General features: G+C 41.9%; 1 protein-coding gene across 1 annotated transcript in view; it reads right to left on the reverse strand.

The window, feature by feature from the left end:
• L3MBTL4 (L3MBTL histone methyl-lysine binding protein 4) overlaps nt 1–17835 on the reverse strand; it is a 554392-nt gene that overhangs the window by 359969 nt on the left and 176588 nt on the right. Inside the window, exon 5 of the mRNA XM_089304912.1 lies at nt 11847–11938. Coding sequence (XP_089161038.1) covers nt 11847–11938 — 92 coding nt within the window. The remainder of the gene's footprint in view (nt 1–11846; nt 11939–17835) is intronic.

Below are 17835 nucleotides of genomic sequence, written 5' to 3' on the forward strand. Positions count from 1 at the left end.
ATGGACGTGTTGCTGTGTTTCTGTGTGTAACACATCTTTAAGCATCTTTTGCAGGGCTGGATGAGTGGTGACAAATTCTTTCAATTTCTGTTTGCTATGAAAGGTCTTTATTTCACTTTCATTCACAAATGAGAGATTTGCAGGATATAATAGTCTGGGCAGGCAGTTTTTTTTTCATTTAGAACTTGGGCTATATCTCACCATTTCCTCCTAGTCTGTAGGGTTTCTGATGAGAAGTCTGCTGTGAGTCTAATAGGAGATCTCTGAGAGTAATCTGACGTTTCTCTCTTGCACATTTTAGAATCTTTTCTTTATTTTTCACTGTGGTGAGTTTGATTACAATGTGTCATGGTGAGGATCTCTATTGTTCATGTTTATTGGGCTTCCTGTACTTAGTTGTCTCCTTCTCCAAACCCGGGAAGTTCTCTGCAAGTATCTCACTAAAAAGGCCTTCTAATCCTTTCTCTCTATACATGCCTTCAGGAACTCCTAGAATATGAATGCTGGCTTTTTTAATAGTATCCTGAAAATTCCCAACAATATTTTTTAGATTTCTAATTTCCTCTTCTTTTCCTTGATTTGTCTGTATACTTTCTTGTGCTCTGTCTTTTAAGTCCGATATTCTCTTTTTTTTTTTTTTTTTTTTTTTGACAGGCAGACTGGACAGTGAGAGAGAGAGAAAGGTCTTCCTTTGCTGTTGGTTCACCCTCCAATGGCCGCCGCGGCCGGTGCACTACAGCCGGCGCACCACTCTGATCCGACGGCAGGAGCCAGGTACTTATCCTGGTCTCCCATGGGGTGCAGGGCCCAAGGACCTGGGCCATCCTCCACTGCACTCCGTGGCCACAGCAGAGAGGTGGCCTGGAAGAGGGGCACCCGGAACAGAATCCGGTGCCCCTACCGGGACTAGAACCTGGTATGCCGGCGCTGCAAGGCGGATGATTAGCCTAGTAAGCCGTGGCGCCGGCCCCAATATTCTCTCTTCTACCTCACTGATTCTGTTTTTAATGCTCTCAAATGTGTTTTTCATTTGTTCTATTGAATTCTTCATTTCATTTTCGTTTCTCTTCAATATCTCAAGTTCATGTTCTACTAAGTTCCTAATTTCATTTTGATTCCTCCTTAAGATTTCATTTTCACAAGAGAGTTTTTCTGTCCTGTGCTGTATGGGTTTCTGTAGTTCATGAATTTGTTTTTGATTACTTCTAAAAGTTATTATAAATTTTTTGAATTCCGTATCTTGCATTTCTTCTATCTCATCATCTTCATCATCTTGCATTGGAGCGTCATGTTCATTTGGGAGCATCATGATGTCTTCCTTGTTCTTGTTTCCTTGGTTTCTGTATTTGTTGTATGGCATTGTGGAGATTGTGGAGACATTTTTTGTTGCTGCTTTATTTATTTATTTATTTATTTATTTATTTTTTGCTGTGGTGGCTTTTCTCATTATACTATGACTCTAGTTTAAGTGGATTGTCTGTTTTTGGTGAATCTCTAAAGGCTTGTGGTGGGTGTGGCCAGAGAGTTCTATTCAGTTCTTCAGGGTTAAGGGTGTGCCAAAGGTAATACACCCAGGTTTGCCATGGTAAATCTTCTCTCCCTCTTTTTTTTTTTTTCAGTCAGAAGGGAAGTAATTCTGCTCAGCTGAGCTCTTCTCCTTGATGGCAATCAGTGCCTGAGCGCTAGCCCCAGTTGGAATATTATTAGTCTGCTCTGTCCCAAGGACAATACAAAGGATCTGTGCAGTCCTCAGTGTAAGCTCAGATTCCCCTGCAATGTCTCTCACCAGGTAGCCAAGGCTACCGAGTTTGTGGCATCTCACACCGAGACTACTCACATCTCAGCCACACTGTGAGTTCTCCCACATACCCTTAATTTTTTATTCATAAGCTCCACTCATTCACTAGGTCTTAGTTTTCTGTTATTACTCCCAACCTGAGTCAAGTTTTTTTGTTTGGTTGAGGGTAGGTGCAGCCTCAAGCTGGTGCAGCTGTTACATATTTCCAAAATGGTGCCTGCTCTATTTTCTCACACACCTTTGTAAGGTGTGTGGTGAGAGAGAATCGTGTCCATACCGTCCCTTCTGTTTTTTCCTCTCCTCTAGTTAAGCTGGTGTACTTTCCTGCACAGGGCTTCAAGCCTCGTTCCCTCTAGGCTCTTCCTGCCACTTTTCTGCCAGTGTCTCGGGCTACTGCGGTTCCATCTCACCTCTCTTTCCAGTGCTGGTGTGCGGGAGAAGATTCTTGGCAGCTGGGCTCCCAAGCCATGGGCACCTGTGTCCTCCATGTAGATCCACCATGTCCCTCTAATTCCAGAAGAGTTCCCTGTGAAGTTTTTTCCCTAACTCTTCCCTGAGACTTCACTGTCTCCACTTTTATTAAACTATCTTTTTCTCGACTATCAGTAAGCTCCCTCCCTATTTCACCATCTTGTAGCCACCCTAACCTGGTTTACTGAAGTCTTGAAACTAATTATATTACAACTCCTATTTTCCAGGGGAAGAACATGACGTTCAGAGTAGTTCAGAAATTGCTCCATTTGCATAGTGAATCAGTACACATTTAGAATGTGAATTTCAGCCCTGGACTGTGCACTTAACTGCAAAGTTACACTACATCCCAGAGCATTACAGCAGCCTTGCCAACTTACAATGAGGACTCAACCAATGCACAGCAGGAGCTGGGGATAGAAGGAGGGAGCCAGATTCAATACAAGTTAGGAGAGAAAACAGGCAGCACTTGCTGAATGGCTGGAAGGAGGATGAGGAAGGCAGGGAGTTTTATATTGTCACTCATGTTTCAAGCTTGGAAGAAACTCTCCAGTTTTCCATAGTAAGATAATCTTTTCTTCTATAATGTGAACAATAGCTACCAATACCCTTCACAGACTTTCTGGGAAGCCCGTGAACAACCCCATGTGCCTGCTTCTCAGTTCCAACCTCCTGGGGCATTGCTATGTTTTCAGTGTTCTTCCAGAAATCTTGCAATAATCGTTCCATCATAAAACCTGCTCACTGTGACATCCTGCAAGACTAGTTAGAGGCTATAAAATTCCTTACTTGCTTTTCCTCAGGAAGCTTTACAATTTTCACTTAAGCTAACAGCAGATTGATCAAGATTAGACCCCCTGCTGGCTTTCTCTTATTTCAATCAGAGAGAAAAGAGAGAACTTGAAAACACACACACACACACACGCATGCACACACACTCATACATGTGATTTTTTAAAGTCTGGTTCAAGCTACACTTCAGTGTAGCTGTTTTTAATGGTGGAGATGGGAGTGCAGTTTATGATGTCTTCAGGGATTCTCAAAACCTCCTGAATCTTATATAAAATTTTGCATGCAAAGGGATACAATCATTTATTCTAGGATATTATAAATAGCTAACATTAGATGTTCAAAGGAATCTATAACTCAAAAACAAAAAGAGGAAAACACACGGCTGAAAGCCAGGTGGCTATATATCCTTTAAGGGATTCAGTTGTTAATTCACCCACTGACGAAGTGACATATTTTGGGGACTTCAGTAAACAGAATACAGCAGTTCCAGCAGTTCACTACAGCTGTTCTTCCTGTACAGACAGGCCAGGCAGCAAGGCTTGCTTCAATTTCTGTTTTTTCAAATTGATGCCTATTTTTGCCATCTATTTGTTAGGCTAATGGAGAAAAATCATCACCTACATAATTAAACACAACTTGCTGCAAAGCTTCAGTTAAGATGGAGTGAAGGATGGTTGATTGTGTATTTTTAAACTTTCGTTTCAGAGACTACTTCCTTGTTATTTTGAACATTTTTCATAGATTAATTCTGAACGCAGAATCCCAAACTGCTGCCAGGATTATACAAGAGGCATTCTACAAATACAGAACATATAATTCAGGGCTCAACAAAAAGTATACTTTAATAAGTTTAATAAGCCAATTCTTACTGGCTTTTTGTGAATCTACTCTGCTATAATCTCAGATACAAAATTTCTCATCTCCCCAGAACCTATGGAAAGTAAGAAACCCGGCTGCACAATAAATATGCTAATATGTATTCTGACCAGTAATGGGCCTGTAATTTCTGACACAGAAAGACACTACATACCAGAGCAGGTAACACACTGATGGGACCCAGACCAACAAAGAGAAAGAACCCAGTCACTATATAATAAAGGACAATATAAAGATAATTTGAGAATGATTTTTAAAGTTATTATCTGAAGACTCACTGGCCACAGGCAAACACATTCCTTGAATCCTCTGCATCTGGTATCTTAAACAATAAATTCATACATTTTGTTGCAAATGACTAACCTCTCCCAGGGGAAAAAAAAGACAAGGATACTTCTAATATAAATTTCCTTTAACTAAAAGAGAAGAGTCATGTCTCTCCTTGATTTGGAATGACACATTTTCTTCTTTTAATTTCTCTTCCTATGAAGAGCTCTGAACTTGACATTCGGCTTCCAGCTGGAACTGCAGATAAGCAGACTTTCCAGGGGCTTCAAGCCTTCCCAGGAACAAGAAAGCAACCCTGATCCGCTTGCCTAGATGCAGACTTCAGACCCTCGATTTTAGAGCACCGCGGGAACTTTGAATCCAAGCATTTCAGAGACGCCAATTCTAAGTACACAAGCTAAGGATACAGCTTCAGTTTTGTCCCAGAACTTAGAATACTGGAGACTATGAGAAACAAACATGAATGGGAATTCCTTTTGTTCTTCAGAGGCCCAGCAATTATCAGCTTAAATGACTTCATATTATAAGGCTACATTATCTTTTTTAAAACCATATTTCCTTCTTTGACTTCCATATGCCTTGTGACTTAAATTGCAATGAGACTTCTGAATATAACGAACACTTGTATTTTCAAAAGATGTTTTGTTTTTGTTTCCAGGGAGATATGTTAAATACCTATGAAGCTAACTTAAAAACTGGGGCGACAAGATGTATACAGAAAATAAAAACAAAAGATAATCAAATAAGTAAACACTTTAGGAAAACAAAAAAAAGGAAATATAGATTCCAATTATAGTTTGATCCACAGCTTATCAGAATGTATGAGGTATGTCTGTACAACAGCTCAAGAAGCCACACATGGTCACTACTTGGCTCATGATGAATATTTAAAGTGCTATCTAAGGAATATTTATTTTAAAACAAGGAGGGTATTCTCAATAAGTGAAAATTAATTTGATATCTGATGACCAGTTGGCTTGAAAGGTTCTCGGCATCTCATGCAGTGTTAGAGGGAGTTAAAACAAACAGAGATGTTCACTGAAGCATCTTTCTGCTCCAGAGCTAAAAAAACAAACCCAGAGTTTATCAAAACATGCAAAGATTATTCAGAATGTATTTAACATATACACATATATGGAAAAATTACTTTTAAGAACATAGCACAGAGCTGGATGAAGAAGTTAAATTTAGAAGGAAAAAGCTATTCCTTTTGCTGAGATTTCAAGTAAGGAAGACAGAGTGATTAGAGACATGTTCAAATGAGGCTGTCTTCTACTTGGATAATTAGAAGGTTAAACCAGGAACGTGTCTTTGTTCCCCAACCACTCCCAGCTCCTCCAAAAACAAATTCAACTCTATGATTCTAGAGATGGCTGGGATTTCCTTATCAGGACACCATTTGTCTAAACTCATAATAGATTCTGCTAGGTGTTAAGAAGGGAAAATGGATGACACAAGAAGATGGGGTGAGCAGCAGCTCAAAGATGCCCCTGAAAGCAAGAGGTCACGGAGAGGAGAATACTCCACCGTTTCTGTCCCAATTGTGCCTTGTTTTAGAGAGAAAGGCTCACAGGACCACAGGAAGACCCGTCACTGTATTCACCACACAAGAGGCAGAGCCTAACCAGAGTGCAAGCAGGTGAGGCTTGCATGATGGTAACTTCCCAGGTGGGCACTCACCCAAGCGCAGAAGATCAGGAGACTAAGAATGGAGCACCCCCATGGGCAGGGCAGGCTGGCAGGTCCTGACAACACCAAGTCTAGGGAGACCAGGAGGGCTTGCGTTCTGAAGGAAAGGGGAGGCCAGAGATCATGGCACAGAGAAAGAGTTCTGGACACAGCAACAGACTATGACCTGGGAGAAAGAGCAATTTCTAGACCTTCTTGCCATTAGTAAAATGAACTGTATGTCAGCCACTGCCATGTGCTGGACACCATCACACAGTAGTCTTCAGGATATCCTTGGGCAGCAGAAGATGGTGTCTGCCATTTCAGGTGAATATGCTGAGTCAGAGACATGCACCTCAGGCCCTCAGTCCAGAAAGTGAGGGGGAAAGAGCTGGAAGGGCTTGAATTAGGCAGCACACACAAAAGCACCAGGACAGTCATAGGCACATCCCCCTGAGAACCACAAAGCACAGAGGAGAAAAGGAAGGAACAAGAGGAAAGAAGGAAGGAGAGATGGAAGGAAGGAAACCATTTCGTCTTCAAGGACATCATAGTTCTACAAGAGGCAAACATACCTCCATGTGACCCAGAGTGGCAGAACAAGCAGCCAATGACACTGTACACACATTATGCAAACAACTCTGGCCCTCAAGGATCACTCTGGCCACAGAATGCTAGAAAGACTAGCCTGGACTGAGAGGCTTTTAAGAAACTCTTGTTAAAAATTCATGTGAAAAAAAAATTAGCCAGGACTTATTTCTAAATCAAGGGAGCAGTGGCAGCGACTGAGAGAAGCCACTGAATGATCATAAAGCAGAAGCTGAGCAGGTTGGAAGCCAAATGCAGGCAGAGCAGAAGAGAGGCAGGCATGGAGCTGGCCTCCCGGGGAATGCTGTAGGAGGGACATTCACAGGAAGAAGACCGCACAGAAGGGGACTGTGAGTTGAGACTGGGCTGGATACACTGCGAAGGGGAGCACCGTGTGCCATCCAGATGAGCAGGCAGGGAGATCAGGAAAAAGACCTGGCAAGAGACTGGGAACTGCACTGTGTGGGGGTGGGATTGAACTGGCCGGGGCGCTATGCAGAGTGGAGCCCAAACAGAGCCACAGGGAAGAAAAGGAACATGGGATGAGTCTGACAAGGAGTGGAGGGGAACTGGCAAAATCAGAAACCAAGACTCGGTAAGAGTCTGCATGGTGGGAGTACAAGTGTTTGCCTGTGAATTCCTAGAGGTCACTTCTGCAGGACAGGGTCAAGGAGGGGTGGGAGAAAAGGCCAAGTGGAAGAGGTAGCAGATAGAAAAGGTGAGAAAAATCAAGAGGAAACAAATGCCGTTTAACATTTCAGCAATCTGGACTCATCTAAGGATATCAGTAAGTGAGGGGACCACAGAACCCAGGGGCAGTTGTATTCTTAAAAGTAGAAGAGACCTAAACATATCTGTAATCCAAAGGGGAAGAGGCAGAAGAGAAGAAACTTTTCAGGGTCACACCAGATGATTCGTGGAGGACGAGCTTTAGAAAAGCAACAATGGCAGGAGCCAGACCCAAGGAAAGTGAGACAAGGAGGAGGCAGACTATTCCAGTCCACAAGGGAAACAGGGAGGACTAGGGCATTGAGTGATGTGTGCAGGGTGAAACTCAAGTCTCACCATAGCCTCCAGGGAAGTCATGGCTTCCAGCAACAGGGAGAGAAGAGGTCTGAGGGTTTAGAGCTGCTGTCCTGGGGAACAAGAGCCCAGGCTAACAACACAGACAGGAGATGCCCATGCAGCTGAGGCAAGGTCTGGGGTCTCCTTAACCAGCAGTGCTCGACACCCAAAGCAAACCCAGATTCATCCAGAGCTGGGACTCTGCATGGCAAAGGGTAGCAGGGGCACAGGTTGCTGAAGATCCCAGCAAGACAATAACTGAACTGAAGAAACTAGGGAGCAGAGGCTGGCCAGGGGAAAAATGTGACTCAAAAAGGGAGAAAATGGGGGAAGCCTTAAGTCTTGGAAGGAAAATTGGTTCTGTGAGAATATGGTAGAGAAAGTCTGGAAAGGCAGTGGGCAGATCAGAAAGTGAGGTGCATCAGCAGGGAGCTGGATTTGGGGGTGGAGCAGCCAGAATTCGAACCAGCACTCTGATATGGTATGCCAGTATCACAAGGATTGGCTTAACCTGCTGCACCACTTCAGACCCCAGGCCCTGACCTCCTGCACAGTGGGGTAATGTGTTGTTTTAAGACACGAAGTTGGTGATAACTTGTGTCAGCAGCAATAAGAAACACATATGTACCCTAGCTATATGGAATTCAAATGAAAATTTTATTACTAATTTATAATGATATATAAAGAAGCTCAAGTAACTTAATTTTTCTCATGGTTACTTTTATTTTGTTCTGAAACAGAAAATTATTTCAAAAAATGTGAATATGCCCTTGCCTTCCAGGTACCTAACCCTATGTCCAGTCTATATTCCTGGCACTCTCACTCTGGCTAGGGAGGCGGGAACACCCTGCTTGGGCATAAAAGGCAGAGCTGGCCTTGTTGCCAGTGACTGAGGACAGGAAGATGTGTGGTGTAGTGGGACTGGCTGCAGAGAGGGCTGCACCCCCAGGTCATAGGTTGGCCAGTACAGGTGTGACTGGCCAGAGCAAAGTGGCTGCTGAGGATGGAGGTCCAGGTGCTCCTCAAGGCCAAACACATGGGAGCTGTCTCTGGCCTCTCTGTGACTATTGCACTGTTTCCAACCCTCACCACCACCAATGTGCACTGGACAGGTGGCGGCAGCCACCCAGTCAGTACCTGTTGACAGGCCACGGTGGACAGGCTGGGACAGTTGCATGGAAGAGGAGCACCTTGAGAAGAATAGCAAGAGCAAGAGAGAACCAAAGCCCTTCGAACCTGGATGAAGACTGCGTAGAAGGACCACATGAGGGCCAACCTGACAGGCAGGAAGCAGCTTTGTCCTGGAGAGACTGCAGCTGAGGCCCTGATGGAGGCTGAAATCCCCAGTATTCCAGGACTTGATGTGATGAGCAACAGGGTGAAAAGAACACACTGAGGACCTACATGTGAGGTTGGGAGGACTGGCAGTAAGGGAGGAGAGAGAAAAGCTCTTCATACCAACTTTGAATGACAGAAAAAGCCCAATATTTCATATTTAAATCAAATCAAGATAGGTACATTTCACAAGCCATGGATAGAAAGTGTTTTTAAATTTACTGTGTCGGGGCCAGGGCTGTGGCACAATAGGTTAATCCTCTGCCTGCCACTTCAGCATCCCATATGGGCCCCAGTTCTGGTCCCAGCTGCTCCTCTTCCAATCCAGCTTTTTGCTATGGCCTGGGGAAGCAGTAGAGGATGGCTCAAGTACTTGGGCCCCTGCACCACCAGCAAGGGAGACCCAGAAGAAGATTCCAGCTCCTGGCTTCGGATGGGCCCAGCTCCAGCTGTTGTGGTCGTTTGAGGAGTGAACCAGCGAAAGAATATCTTTCTCTCTGTCTCTCCCTCCCACTGTATGTAACTCTACCTCTCAAATAAATAAATAAAAATCTTTAAAAAATAAATTTACTATGTCAACAGAAGATGTTTATATCCTTGTGTACTCATTACTCAAGATGGTAAAACAAATTATAAGAGATAAAAAAACACCTTACTTTGCTTTGTGCAGAAATTTAAAACAGTCACACACTCTTCAGTGGTTCAGTCTGGTCTGCACACCACTAGACACACGCACAGAATTAAACAACATGAGTCGCCTGACTCTGATTATGAGGAAGGGGAAAGGCAGGCTAAGATGTCACACTCTAGTTTTCTAACAGTCCCAGACTCCCCCCACCCTGCACAGGGAGCCTTCCAGTCCACAGCCCTGAGACTGCTCTTCTCCTGCTGGGTGCTTTCCTCCCTATGAAGTCAAGGGGGAAGCTCTGTGACGTACGACTGTAACCCAGCCTTCCCACGATGATTCACTTCAAGAGCACAAATCCCATACCTGCCCTATGGTGGTTTTTAGTCAACACCAAGTAATGAAGGATATTCAGAATGTGGGGGAGAAAATCTCTCTTTTATAAGTGTTCTTGCTGTGGCTGATTAACCTTCAAGTATCTTAAAGGGGAAACTCTGAGAATGAAGTAAACACACCTGCTGGCTGAGATGAGGGTCAAGACAGCCCCTAACAGGAAATCTAATACATTGCTGCCTGCAGCCAAAACTATGTCTTACTTGGAGAAATCGTCCACTTCGCCTCACACCTCAGTATTTGATGTAGCCCTGTGTGGACATCACAGAGGACATGTGCCCTGGGAGCCTGGTCACAGAAAGTAGCACAAATATGACTCCTAGGACACAGCGTCATTCAAGCTAGTTTTGTGACAAACAAGGTCCAATTGCAATCACTGACTGTCTCTTCCTCATTACGACTCCTGGCCATCCTCAGAACCTGGACAGTGATGCTATCAAGGCCTCAGCAGCCTATGTATCCTCTGGGTGAATGTCACACCCTGGACCTGTCCTCAGGCGTCATGGTATCTGCCAGGCCATAGGCACCTCCTGTTCTGACCTACTCTACATCCTGACCTGAGTGATTCTGCATGCAGGGCACAGGATGCATTCAGGTGAAAGGGCCACCGAGTTACCCCAGGTTGCGCTGGTCCAAGTCAAGCCCCTTTAAGTCCTTCTCAGAGAACTAAGAAGCAGTTTCCCAGAAAATATTCAACATCACTGGTCACATGAGCCTGCTCAGTATGGTGGGAACTGTGAGCAGACATGGGAAAAAAAAGGTGGAAGAAATCCCCGAGCTTAATGGACTTACATGCTTCCAGTGGACACACAGCCTGAGTTACCTCAGGTGACTGCAACACTGGAGTAGTAGGGATGTGATGGCTGAGCAACAATCACTTGGTATTTAGTCTTTCCACGGTAAAGGGCCTCGAGCCTGCACACAGAATGCCCCAAGGAGGTTCTCACACTACCCATTTCCAGGCCCAGTTCCCAAGGTTCTGACCTAGTAGGTCTCCAGAAAATCCATGCTTATGCCTTCCAAAGCCCAACAGAAGAGTCTGCTGTGAAGCAGGGGGTTAACAACCGATGCTCCAAAACAACCTTTCACACTGCTTGGTCAGTGAAGAACTGCCCAGACAACAAAGGGCATTAACTATTTTTTTTAATTGAAGTGTCAGTCCTTGGTTCCCCTTTTCTTCTTTACCCATACATTTACATATGATAATAAATACTAAAGGCAACACAAGAGAGGTCATGAAAAGTAAAGTTTTAGCTTATTGCTATAGGTTAAAATGCAATATAAAGACACTGGAAACTCAGATCAAGAAGAAGAGAAAGGGCAGCATGAGCTTTGGCCTTGGGCAAAGATTAGCCCCTGTGTCAGCAGGCCCTTGTGGCTGGCCAACCAAGTGCCTGCACTGTGATTCATGCTCTGTGCATCCAGGTAGCCAGGCAGAACGTGATCCAAGGTGGGTCACTGTCTCCTCCAACATCTTGCTTGACCTACAACTCCCATGCAACAGAGCAAAATGGATCCCTCCAACCTGAGCCCTCAGTGGACATATGCAAGTACTACCAGCTATAAAAATAAAGACTGACATTAGCTGTGTATTAAGTGCCCATTGCATCTTATATCCTTCACATAACAACTGAGTTAGCCCTCTGACATCCTGAAGAGGCAGGTAGAATACTTTCCCTACTTTGCAAATGAGGAAACTGAGGCACGGACAGGTTGAATGAACTTCCCAAGATCACAGAATTGGCAGGTGTTGGTGATGTGCTTCAAGCACAGGCAGTCCCAACTGCAGCACATGCAGAAACATCCAGGCTTTCATGAGGTCACTTCCTAGTACAGCCTTTAAATTCAGGTAGGTCAGTGGGCTATCTAGGTAGATGGGTTTATTTGAACTAACTTTCCTAAGTGTTGATTCCTTGCAAAAAAAATATAAGCCCTTCAGTGACTAACCTTGGAAAACAGTTCAACAGGTGCTGCTATTGCTTTCTGTTCTTGCAGGTACTGCTCCCAAGACCACGCTTCATGGTCAACCATGGAAAGGTCTGGAAGAGAAAACACAGTAACTTTTCTTGAAATAGTTAGTGACAGAAAAATAACATTTAACTGAAGACAAATGCAAGAAACAGGCTGATGAAGCTGGTAGTCAGAAAACCCAGAAACTAGTAAGAACCTGCTCTTTCGCTCTCTGTGAACATTCAGTAAAAAAAAAATAAATAAAAATAAAAATAAAAAAAAAATCACCAATCCACTTGGTACACAACTCTTCCTGCTTTGGGACAGGCTAAAAATACTTCCCACACTCAAGACAGTGCCTGATCAACTCTCTGATGGGTGCCATCAGAGAGGGTGAGCAGGGACAGGTTTTCTGGAAAGGGATCTGGTGCATTTTAAGTGCTTCACCTGAAGATATTTTAGAACTCCTTTCACTTTCATACCCTTTTTGGGTGTGGATGTCAATTGGTACAACCTGTCAAAACCCACTGTGGCAATATTTGTATGAAGCCTTCAAAACTATTCCTACAGTTTATACCAGCAAGTCTCCTTCTCAGAATTTGTCTTAATGAAACAACAGTAGATGTGCACAAGGGAAAAAAACGCAGTGTTTTTGCATTAGAACTCTGCATAATAATGAAATACTGGGAAGAATCTAAAGGTCCACCAAGGGGGGATTAATTAAATGCATTGCACAGATATGTCATTTTAATAACAGGCAGTAAAATTACATTGTGGAAGGCTAATGACAGAGAAAGGGGATGTTAATGGCATACTACTAAGTGAGGAGAAAAAGCAGTTTAGGAAACAAAATGATGCTTTTTAGTAAACAGTAGCAGATTTGAAAAGATTAACATTATGTAAATCAAAATCTTGATGCCAGAATTATAAACCATTTCTTCCCAGTTTTTTTTTCTTCTTCGTTGTCCTGCTTTTCCAATTTTTTAGATGAACGGCTAATTCTTACAATTCAATAAGTGTCATTTTTAAATAATAAAAAATGGCAAAATAATTAATAATTGTTTTAATTCTATGTCCTAATAATTAGAACTCCATACAAATGAATTAGTCAAACTCTAAGAAAAGTTGATGGAAAAACATCACTACATAACTATAAAAGTAAATAGCAGAAAGATGATTACCAGAGGTCCAGGGAATAAGGTATGGAAAAGGTAAAAATGCTGATTAATGGGTATAAAGTTTCAGTTGGAGAGTAAGCTTTAGAGCTGTATTGCATAACATGGTGACTAGAGTTAAAGATTGTGTATTTTAAACTTCAAAATTGCTAAGGGGCAGAGGCAGGGATTAAGATGCTGCTTGGGACACCTGTACCCACACAGGAATTGCTATTTCCAATTCCAGCTTTCTGCTAATGTGGACTCTGGGAGGCAGAAGGTGATGCCTCATTTACTTGGGTACTTGCCACCCATGTGGAGGACACAGACTGAGTTCCAGGCTCCTGGCTCAGCCTGGGCTATGCAGGCATTTGGGGGAGTGAACCAGTGGATGGAAGATCTGTCTCTCTGACTCTTTGTCTTTCAAATTAACAAATAAATAAATTTTTACAAATGTTTAAAGAATAGATTGTAACTATTCTTGCTGAAAAAAAAAAAGGTGAGGTGCTAAATTCGTTAATTTCCTTGATACAATCTTTATAGAATATAAACATGTATAAAAACATCACATGGTGGGCTGGCACTGTGGCACAACAGCTTAAGCCTCCAACTGCAGTGCCAGCATCCCATATGAGCAATTGGTTCATGCCCCAGCTGCTCCTCTTCCAATCTACCTCTCTGCTAATAGCCTGGGAAAGCAGTGGAAGATGGCCCAAGTGCTTGGGCCGCTGCACCCACGTGAGAGACCTAGAAGAAGCTCCTGGCTCATGGTTTCAGATTGGCTTAGCTCCGCCTTTGTGGCCATTTGGGAAGTGAAACAACAGTCGAAAGACCTTTCTGTCTCTCCCTCTCTCTGTAACTCTGCCTCTCAAATAAATAAAATAAATTTTTAAAAGAAAAACAAATCACATTGTCCTAAATCTGTATATATGAAATACATGAAATGTGTACCTTAAATAAATTTTTTTAAATTTAAAATTTTTATGGCCGGCGCCGCGGCTCAATAGGCTAATCCTCCACATAGCGGTGCCAGCACTCCGGGTTCTAGTCCCGGTCAGGGCGCCGGATTCTGTCCCGGTTGCCCCCTTCCAGGCCAGCTCTCTGCTGTGGCCAGGGAGTGCAGTGGAGGATGGCCCAGGTCCTTGGGCCCTGCACCCCATGGGAGACCAGGAGAAGCACCTGGCTCCTGCCTTCGGATCAGTGCGGTGCGCCGGCCGCAGTGCACTGGCCGCAGCGGCCACTGGAGGGTGAACCAACGGCAAAGGAAGACCTTTCTCTCTGTCTCTCTCTCACTGTCCTCTCTGCCTGTCAAAAAAAATTTTTATGAATAAAAAAGATTTTTAAATAAAAAGCATCACATTGTATCACATAAATATATATAATAATTTTTCAATTACAAATTAAAACAAAAATATATACATATTCATTATTAAAATATTCATTCATGTACACATTGGGCAATAGGCACATATTCGTTCATATCTGCAAACATGCTCCCATAGAAGAGGAACTGGAAAGAAATAGCGCAATATTAACACTGGCTATACATAGATGGTAAGATTAATCTAAATTTTCTTTCTTGTTACATTTTTTAAAATTCTCTACAAATATTGCTACTTAACCATACACACACACACACACACACACACATTTCCTTTGAAGAATACTGGTCAAAAAATGCTTTCTGAATTTTAAATATTCATCATGCTGCAGAACATTCCAGAAGTCATGGATGGTACAAGATCAGCATTGCATTAGCAGTAGCGATGACAGGTGGTAAGAAACACTTCTAACTCAACATTGAATCCTCTAAAGCCAACAAAGCAACTGGATAGAATTACAAACACAAAACCCATTCAGCTGTGCAGGAATTCATGTATACTTTAACCATTTAGAAGATTTCTGAGCTCCTGTGAATGTGCCCAAACCTGCGCTGTTTGTCCACTGGGATGAATAGATAATTCTGTTCCTGAGGCAGGAAATGAAAACTAAACAATAGACATTACTTTTCCTTTGATACCCAAATATATAATTGACAATGAAAGGAGTAATTTAAACTCTGGAGATAAAGAGAAACATGCTATCAATTTATAGGTTAAAAAAAATCTGCAAACACATTGACATCAACCTTCACCAACAGTCACAGCACTAACTTGCCATTGCTAAGAAATACATTTGTTAAAGTATGAGATTTGTAAAAAGCATTCTACTCATCAAATAAGACTAAGAATTCTCATCAGTGGATTTTCTTATTTTGTTTGACAACAAGAAAAATAAAAAAGAACCACAGTATGATTTCCATCAAGAAGCTTGCAGTCTGTTGGTCCATTACTGCAATAAAAGGTTTGCTGCCATCTCTACCACAACGTGAGATGTTTTATTTTGCTGAACAGAGAAAGCAATTTGACAAACCCTGAAGATGCTTGGGTAAGATCATTCAAGGTCCTTATCTTCACACAAGCATTTTACTGCCTTACAATTATGTACTTTACAAAAATATTACAGCAGGGGTAGCTCCAAAGCAAATACAGATACTTTGTTTTCTAAAACAGCTGTGTTCTTAGAAAGCCTCTGTAATTTCTCAATTTAATCATATTTCCAATTGTCACATGTTACCATTTCAACAAATGCAAATTGTATCTAAGAGACTTTCTTTTATGATTACCTCAGTGGGCAAAGACACTTTTAAGATTTACAAGAACAAAAATACATAATATCAAACAATAAAAACTCCTGAATGAGGTAAGTATCTTTGGGAAAGCAAGGAAACTACTCAACAACATGGAGCCACAATTGTCCACAAGAGCCTGTAAACTGACCCTTCCTCTTCCCTGACTCTGTAAAGATTGCCTCGCCTTTGCTGTCTCCAAACGTTATTGCATTATTTTGCACAGGGATTACATTAGCTGAAATTAACCAGTTTGCTTAATTTTAAGTAGAGCATAAGCTTATAAAAGGGAGGGATCTTATTACTATTGTTTATCACTAAATTTTTGGAGCTATAATCATAGCTGGCCATAATATTTGTTTAATGAATTAAAGGGCAGGCAGGCAAGCAGAGCAGTACTTTCACCTTAAAAACAAACTCAAACATACATATTTTGACTAACTCATTTCTCAGTTTCCTAGACAGAAGGAACCGATTATGAGACAGATTGCTCAGGCACTGAATTTATTTTTTATGCAATTTTCTCAGAAAAATTCCAGATAGGCCATTCATATTATAGAATATTAGATAATCCATGCAGCACTGTAAACTCTAAATTTCATTTCCTTTCACTGTACTCATTAGCAATAGAAGAATACTCCAATTATTACTTTTCTGCTAAACATAATGTAAACAAAATTTGCCAAGGTACTTCACAATGTTCATGGAAAAATGGAATTAAAAAGTAAGTTGATTTTGGTACAAAACATTTTTGAAATATATACACATCTTTTTCATAATATGTATTTTCATCAACTTTTTGAAGATACCTTGTATGCACAGATTTTTGTTTTAGTAACACTTTTCACAAACTTTTTATTACTTCCATATTTGATTGGGTATCATCTGTCACTTAATATGCACTTATTCTATGCCAGGCATGGAATTAGGTGGTTGAGGTATGTCTGCATGTGTACACATGTGCATGTGTGAACATGTGTGTGAATGTGTATACTTCCATTTGTTCAACACTGAGTATGAAATTAATGATGCTACAGTTCTAAAAATTTGAAGCTCATAGAGGTCTCACAACTGAAAAAGTCTGACTTTAAACAAAAGTCTTCGTGTAGACTCTCCCATTACAAAGTACCATCTAACCTTAGAACACACAGACAAGTTGTAGCAGTAGCAGAAATTATAACTTAAAAAGTGAGTCTTCAGGGAAGTTAATAAACTCACTCATTGATCGCAGCTTTGTAAATTTGATTAAAAGTTTTTAGTCATATTTATAATACATATTTATAGCTATAAAAGATGCTATTTTAATTGATCTATTCACCAACTTTAGTATTTTATTCTAAAAAATGCAAAAGCAATAGATATAGACTTTACAACAGCACAAAGCTGGGAAGAAATATAATTTCCAAGAACAGAAGTCAAATAAAGTAAGTTTATGAGGGTCACATGTTACTTTATAAATGGAACACAGCTTGTATATTATCATTTGAACCCTGTATGTTTACATACAATTAAAAATCACAAAGTAGAAAGAAATGAAGATTAAAGTAAAGCAAGACAAAGGCTGACCTGACAAATCTGGCTGGTGAAGAACCTAATTTTTTTAATATCTAGACAATTCATGTCTTACATGGACAGCTAAGAGAGCCAGCTCCTCTGGCCCAAAGGACAGTGAAACTAAAGGGAGCAGATACTGAGACATGGATGGTCAGAGACCCTGCTGTGGAAGATCTGAGTTTATGAGGCAGCCATGCAGCTCCATAGCCTGCACCAGGACACCAGAGTAGAGACACTGTCCTACAAAAGGATGGATGGATGAGGCTTTTAAACATGGAAATGCAGCCCTTCTTCTACACGGAAATAAGCAAGGCCATCTCTTTCTCTCTCCAGCAGAAGTAAGTAGTATATGGGGGGTGTTTCCTTTCTTTTAAAAGCAACGAAGACTCCACCAGCTTCATTGTCTGCCAGCCTGCACTGTTTGGTTTACTTGACCTTAGCCAAATATGCAGCTCAGCATTAATCATAGCCACTTCTTTCACTCAAACTGGAACGTGTGCCTGCTGAGAAGGCACACCTTCATGTTACCGGCTGCTAAATTCTGCTTTGATTTCTACACGTACCTTTAGGTCTGTTGGATTATTCATCAGATTGGCAATAAAAATGGCAG

This window comes from Oryctolagus cuniculus, chromosome 10 (assembly GCF_051225735.1).
Source record: "Oryctolagus cuniculus isolate XC-2025 breed Fujian yellow rabbit chromosome 10, ASM5122573v1, whole genome shotgun sequence".
Classification (NCBI taxonomy): Eukaryota; Metazoa; Chordata; class Mammalia; order Lagomorpha; family Leporidae; genus Oryctolagus; species Oryctolagus cuniculus.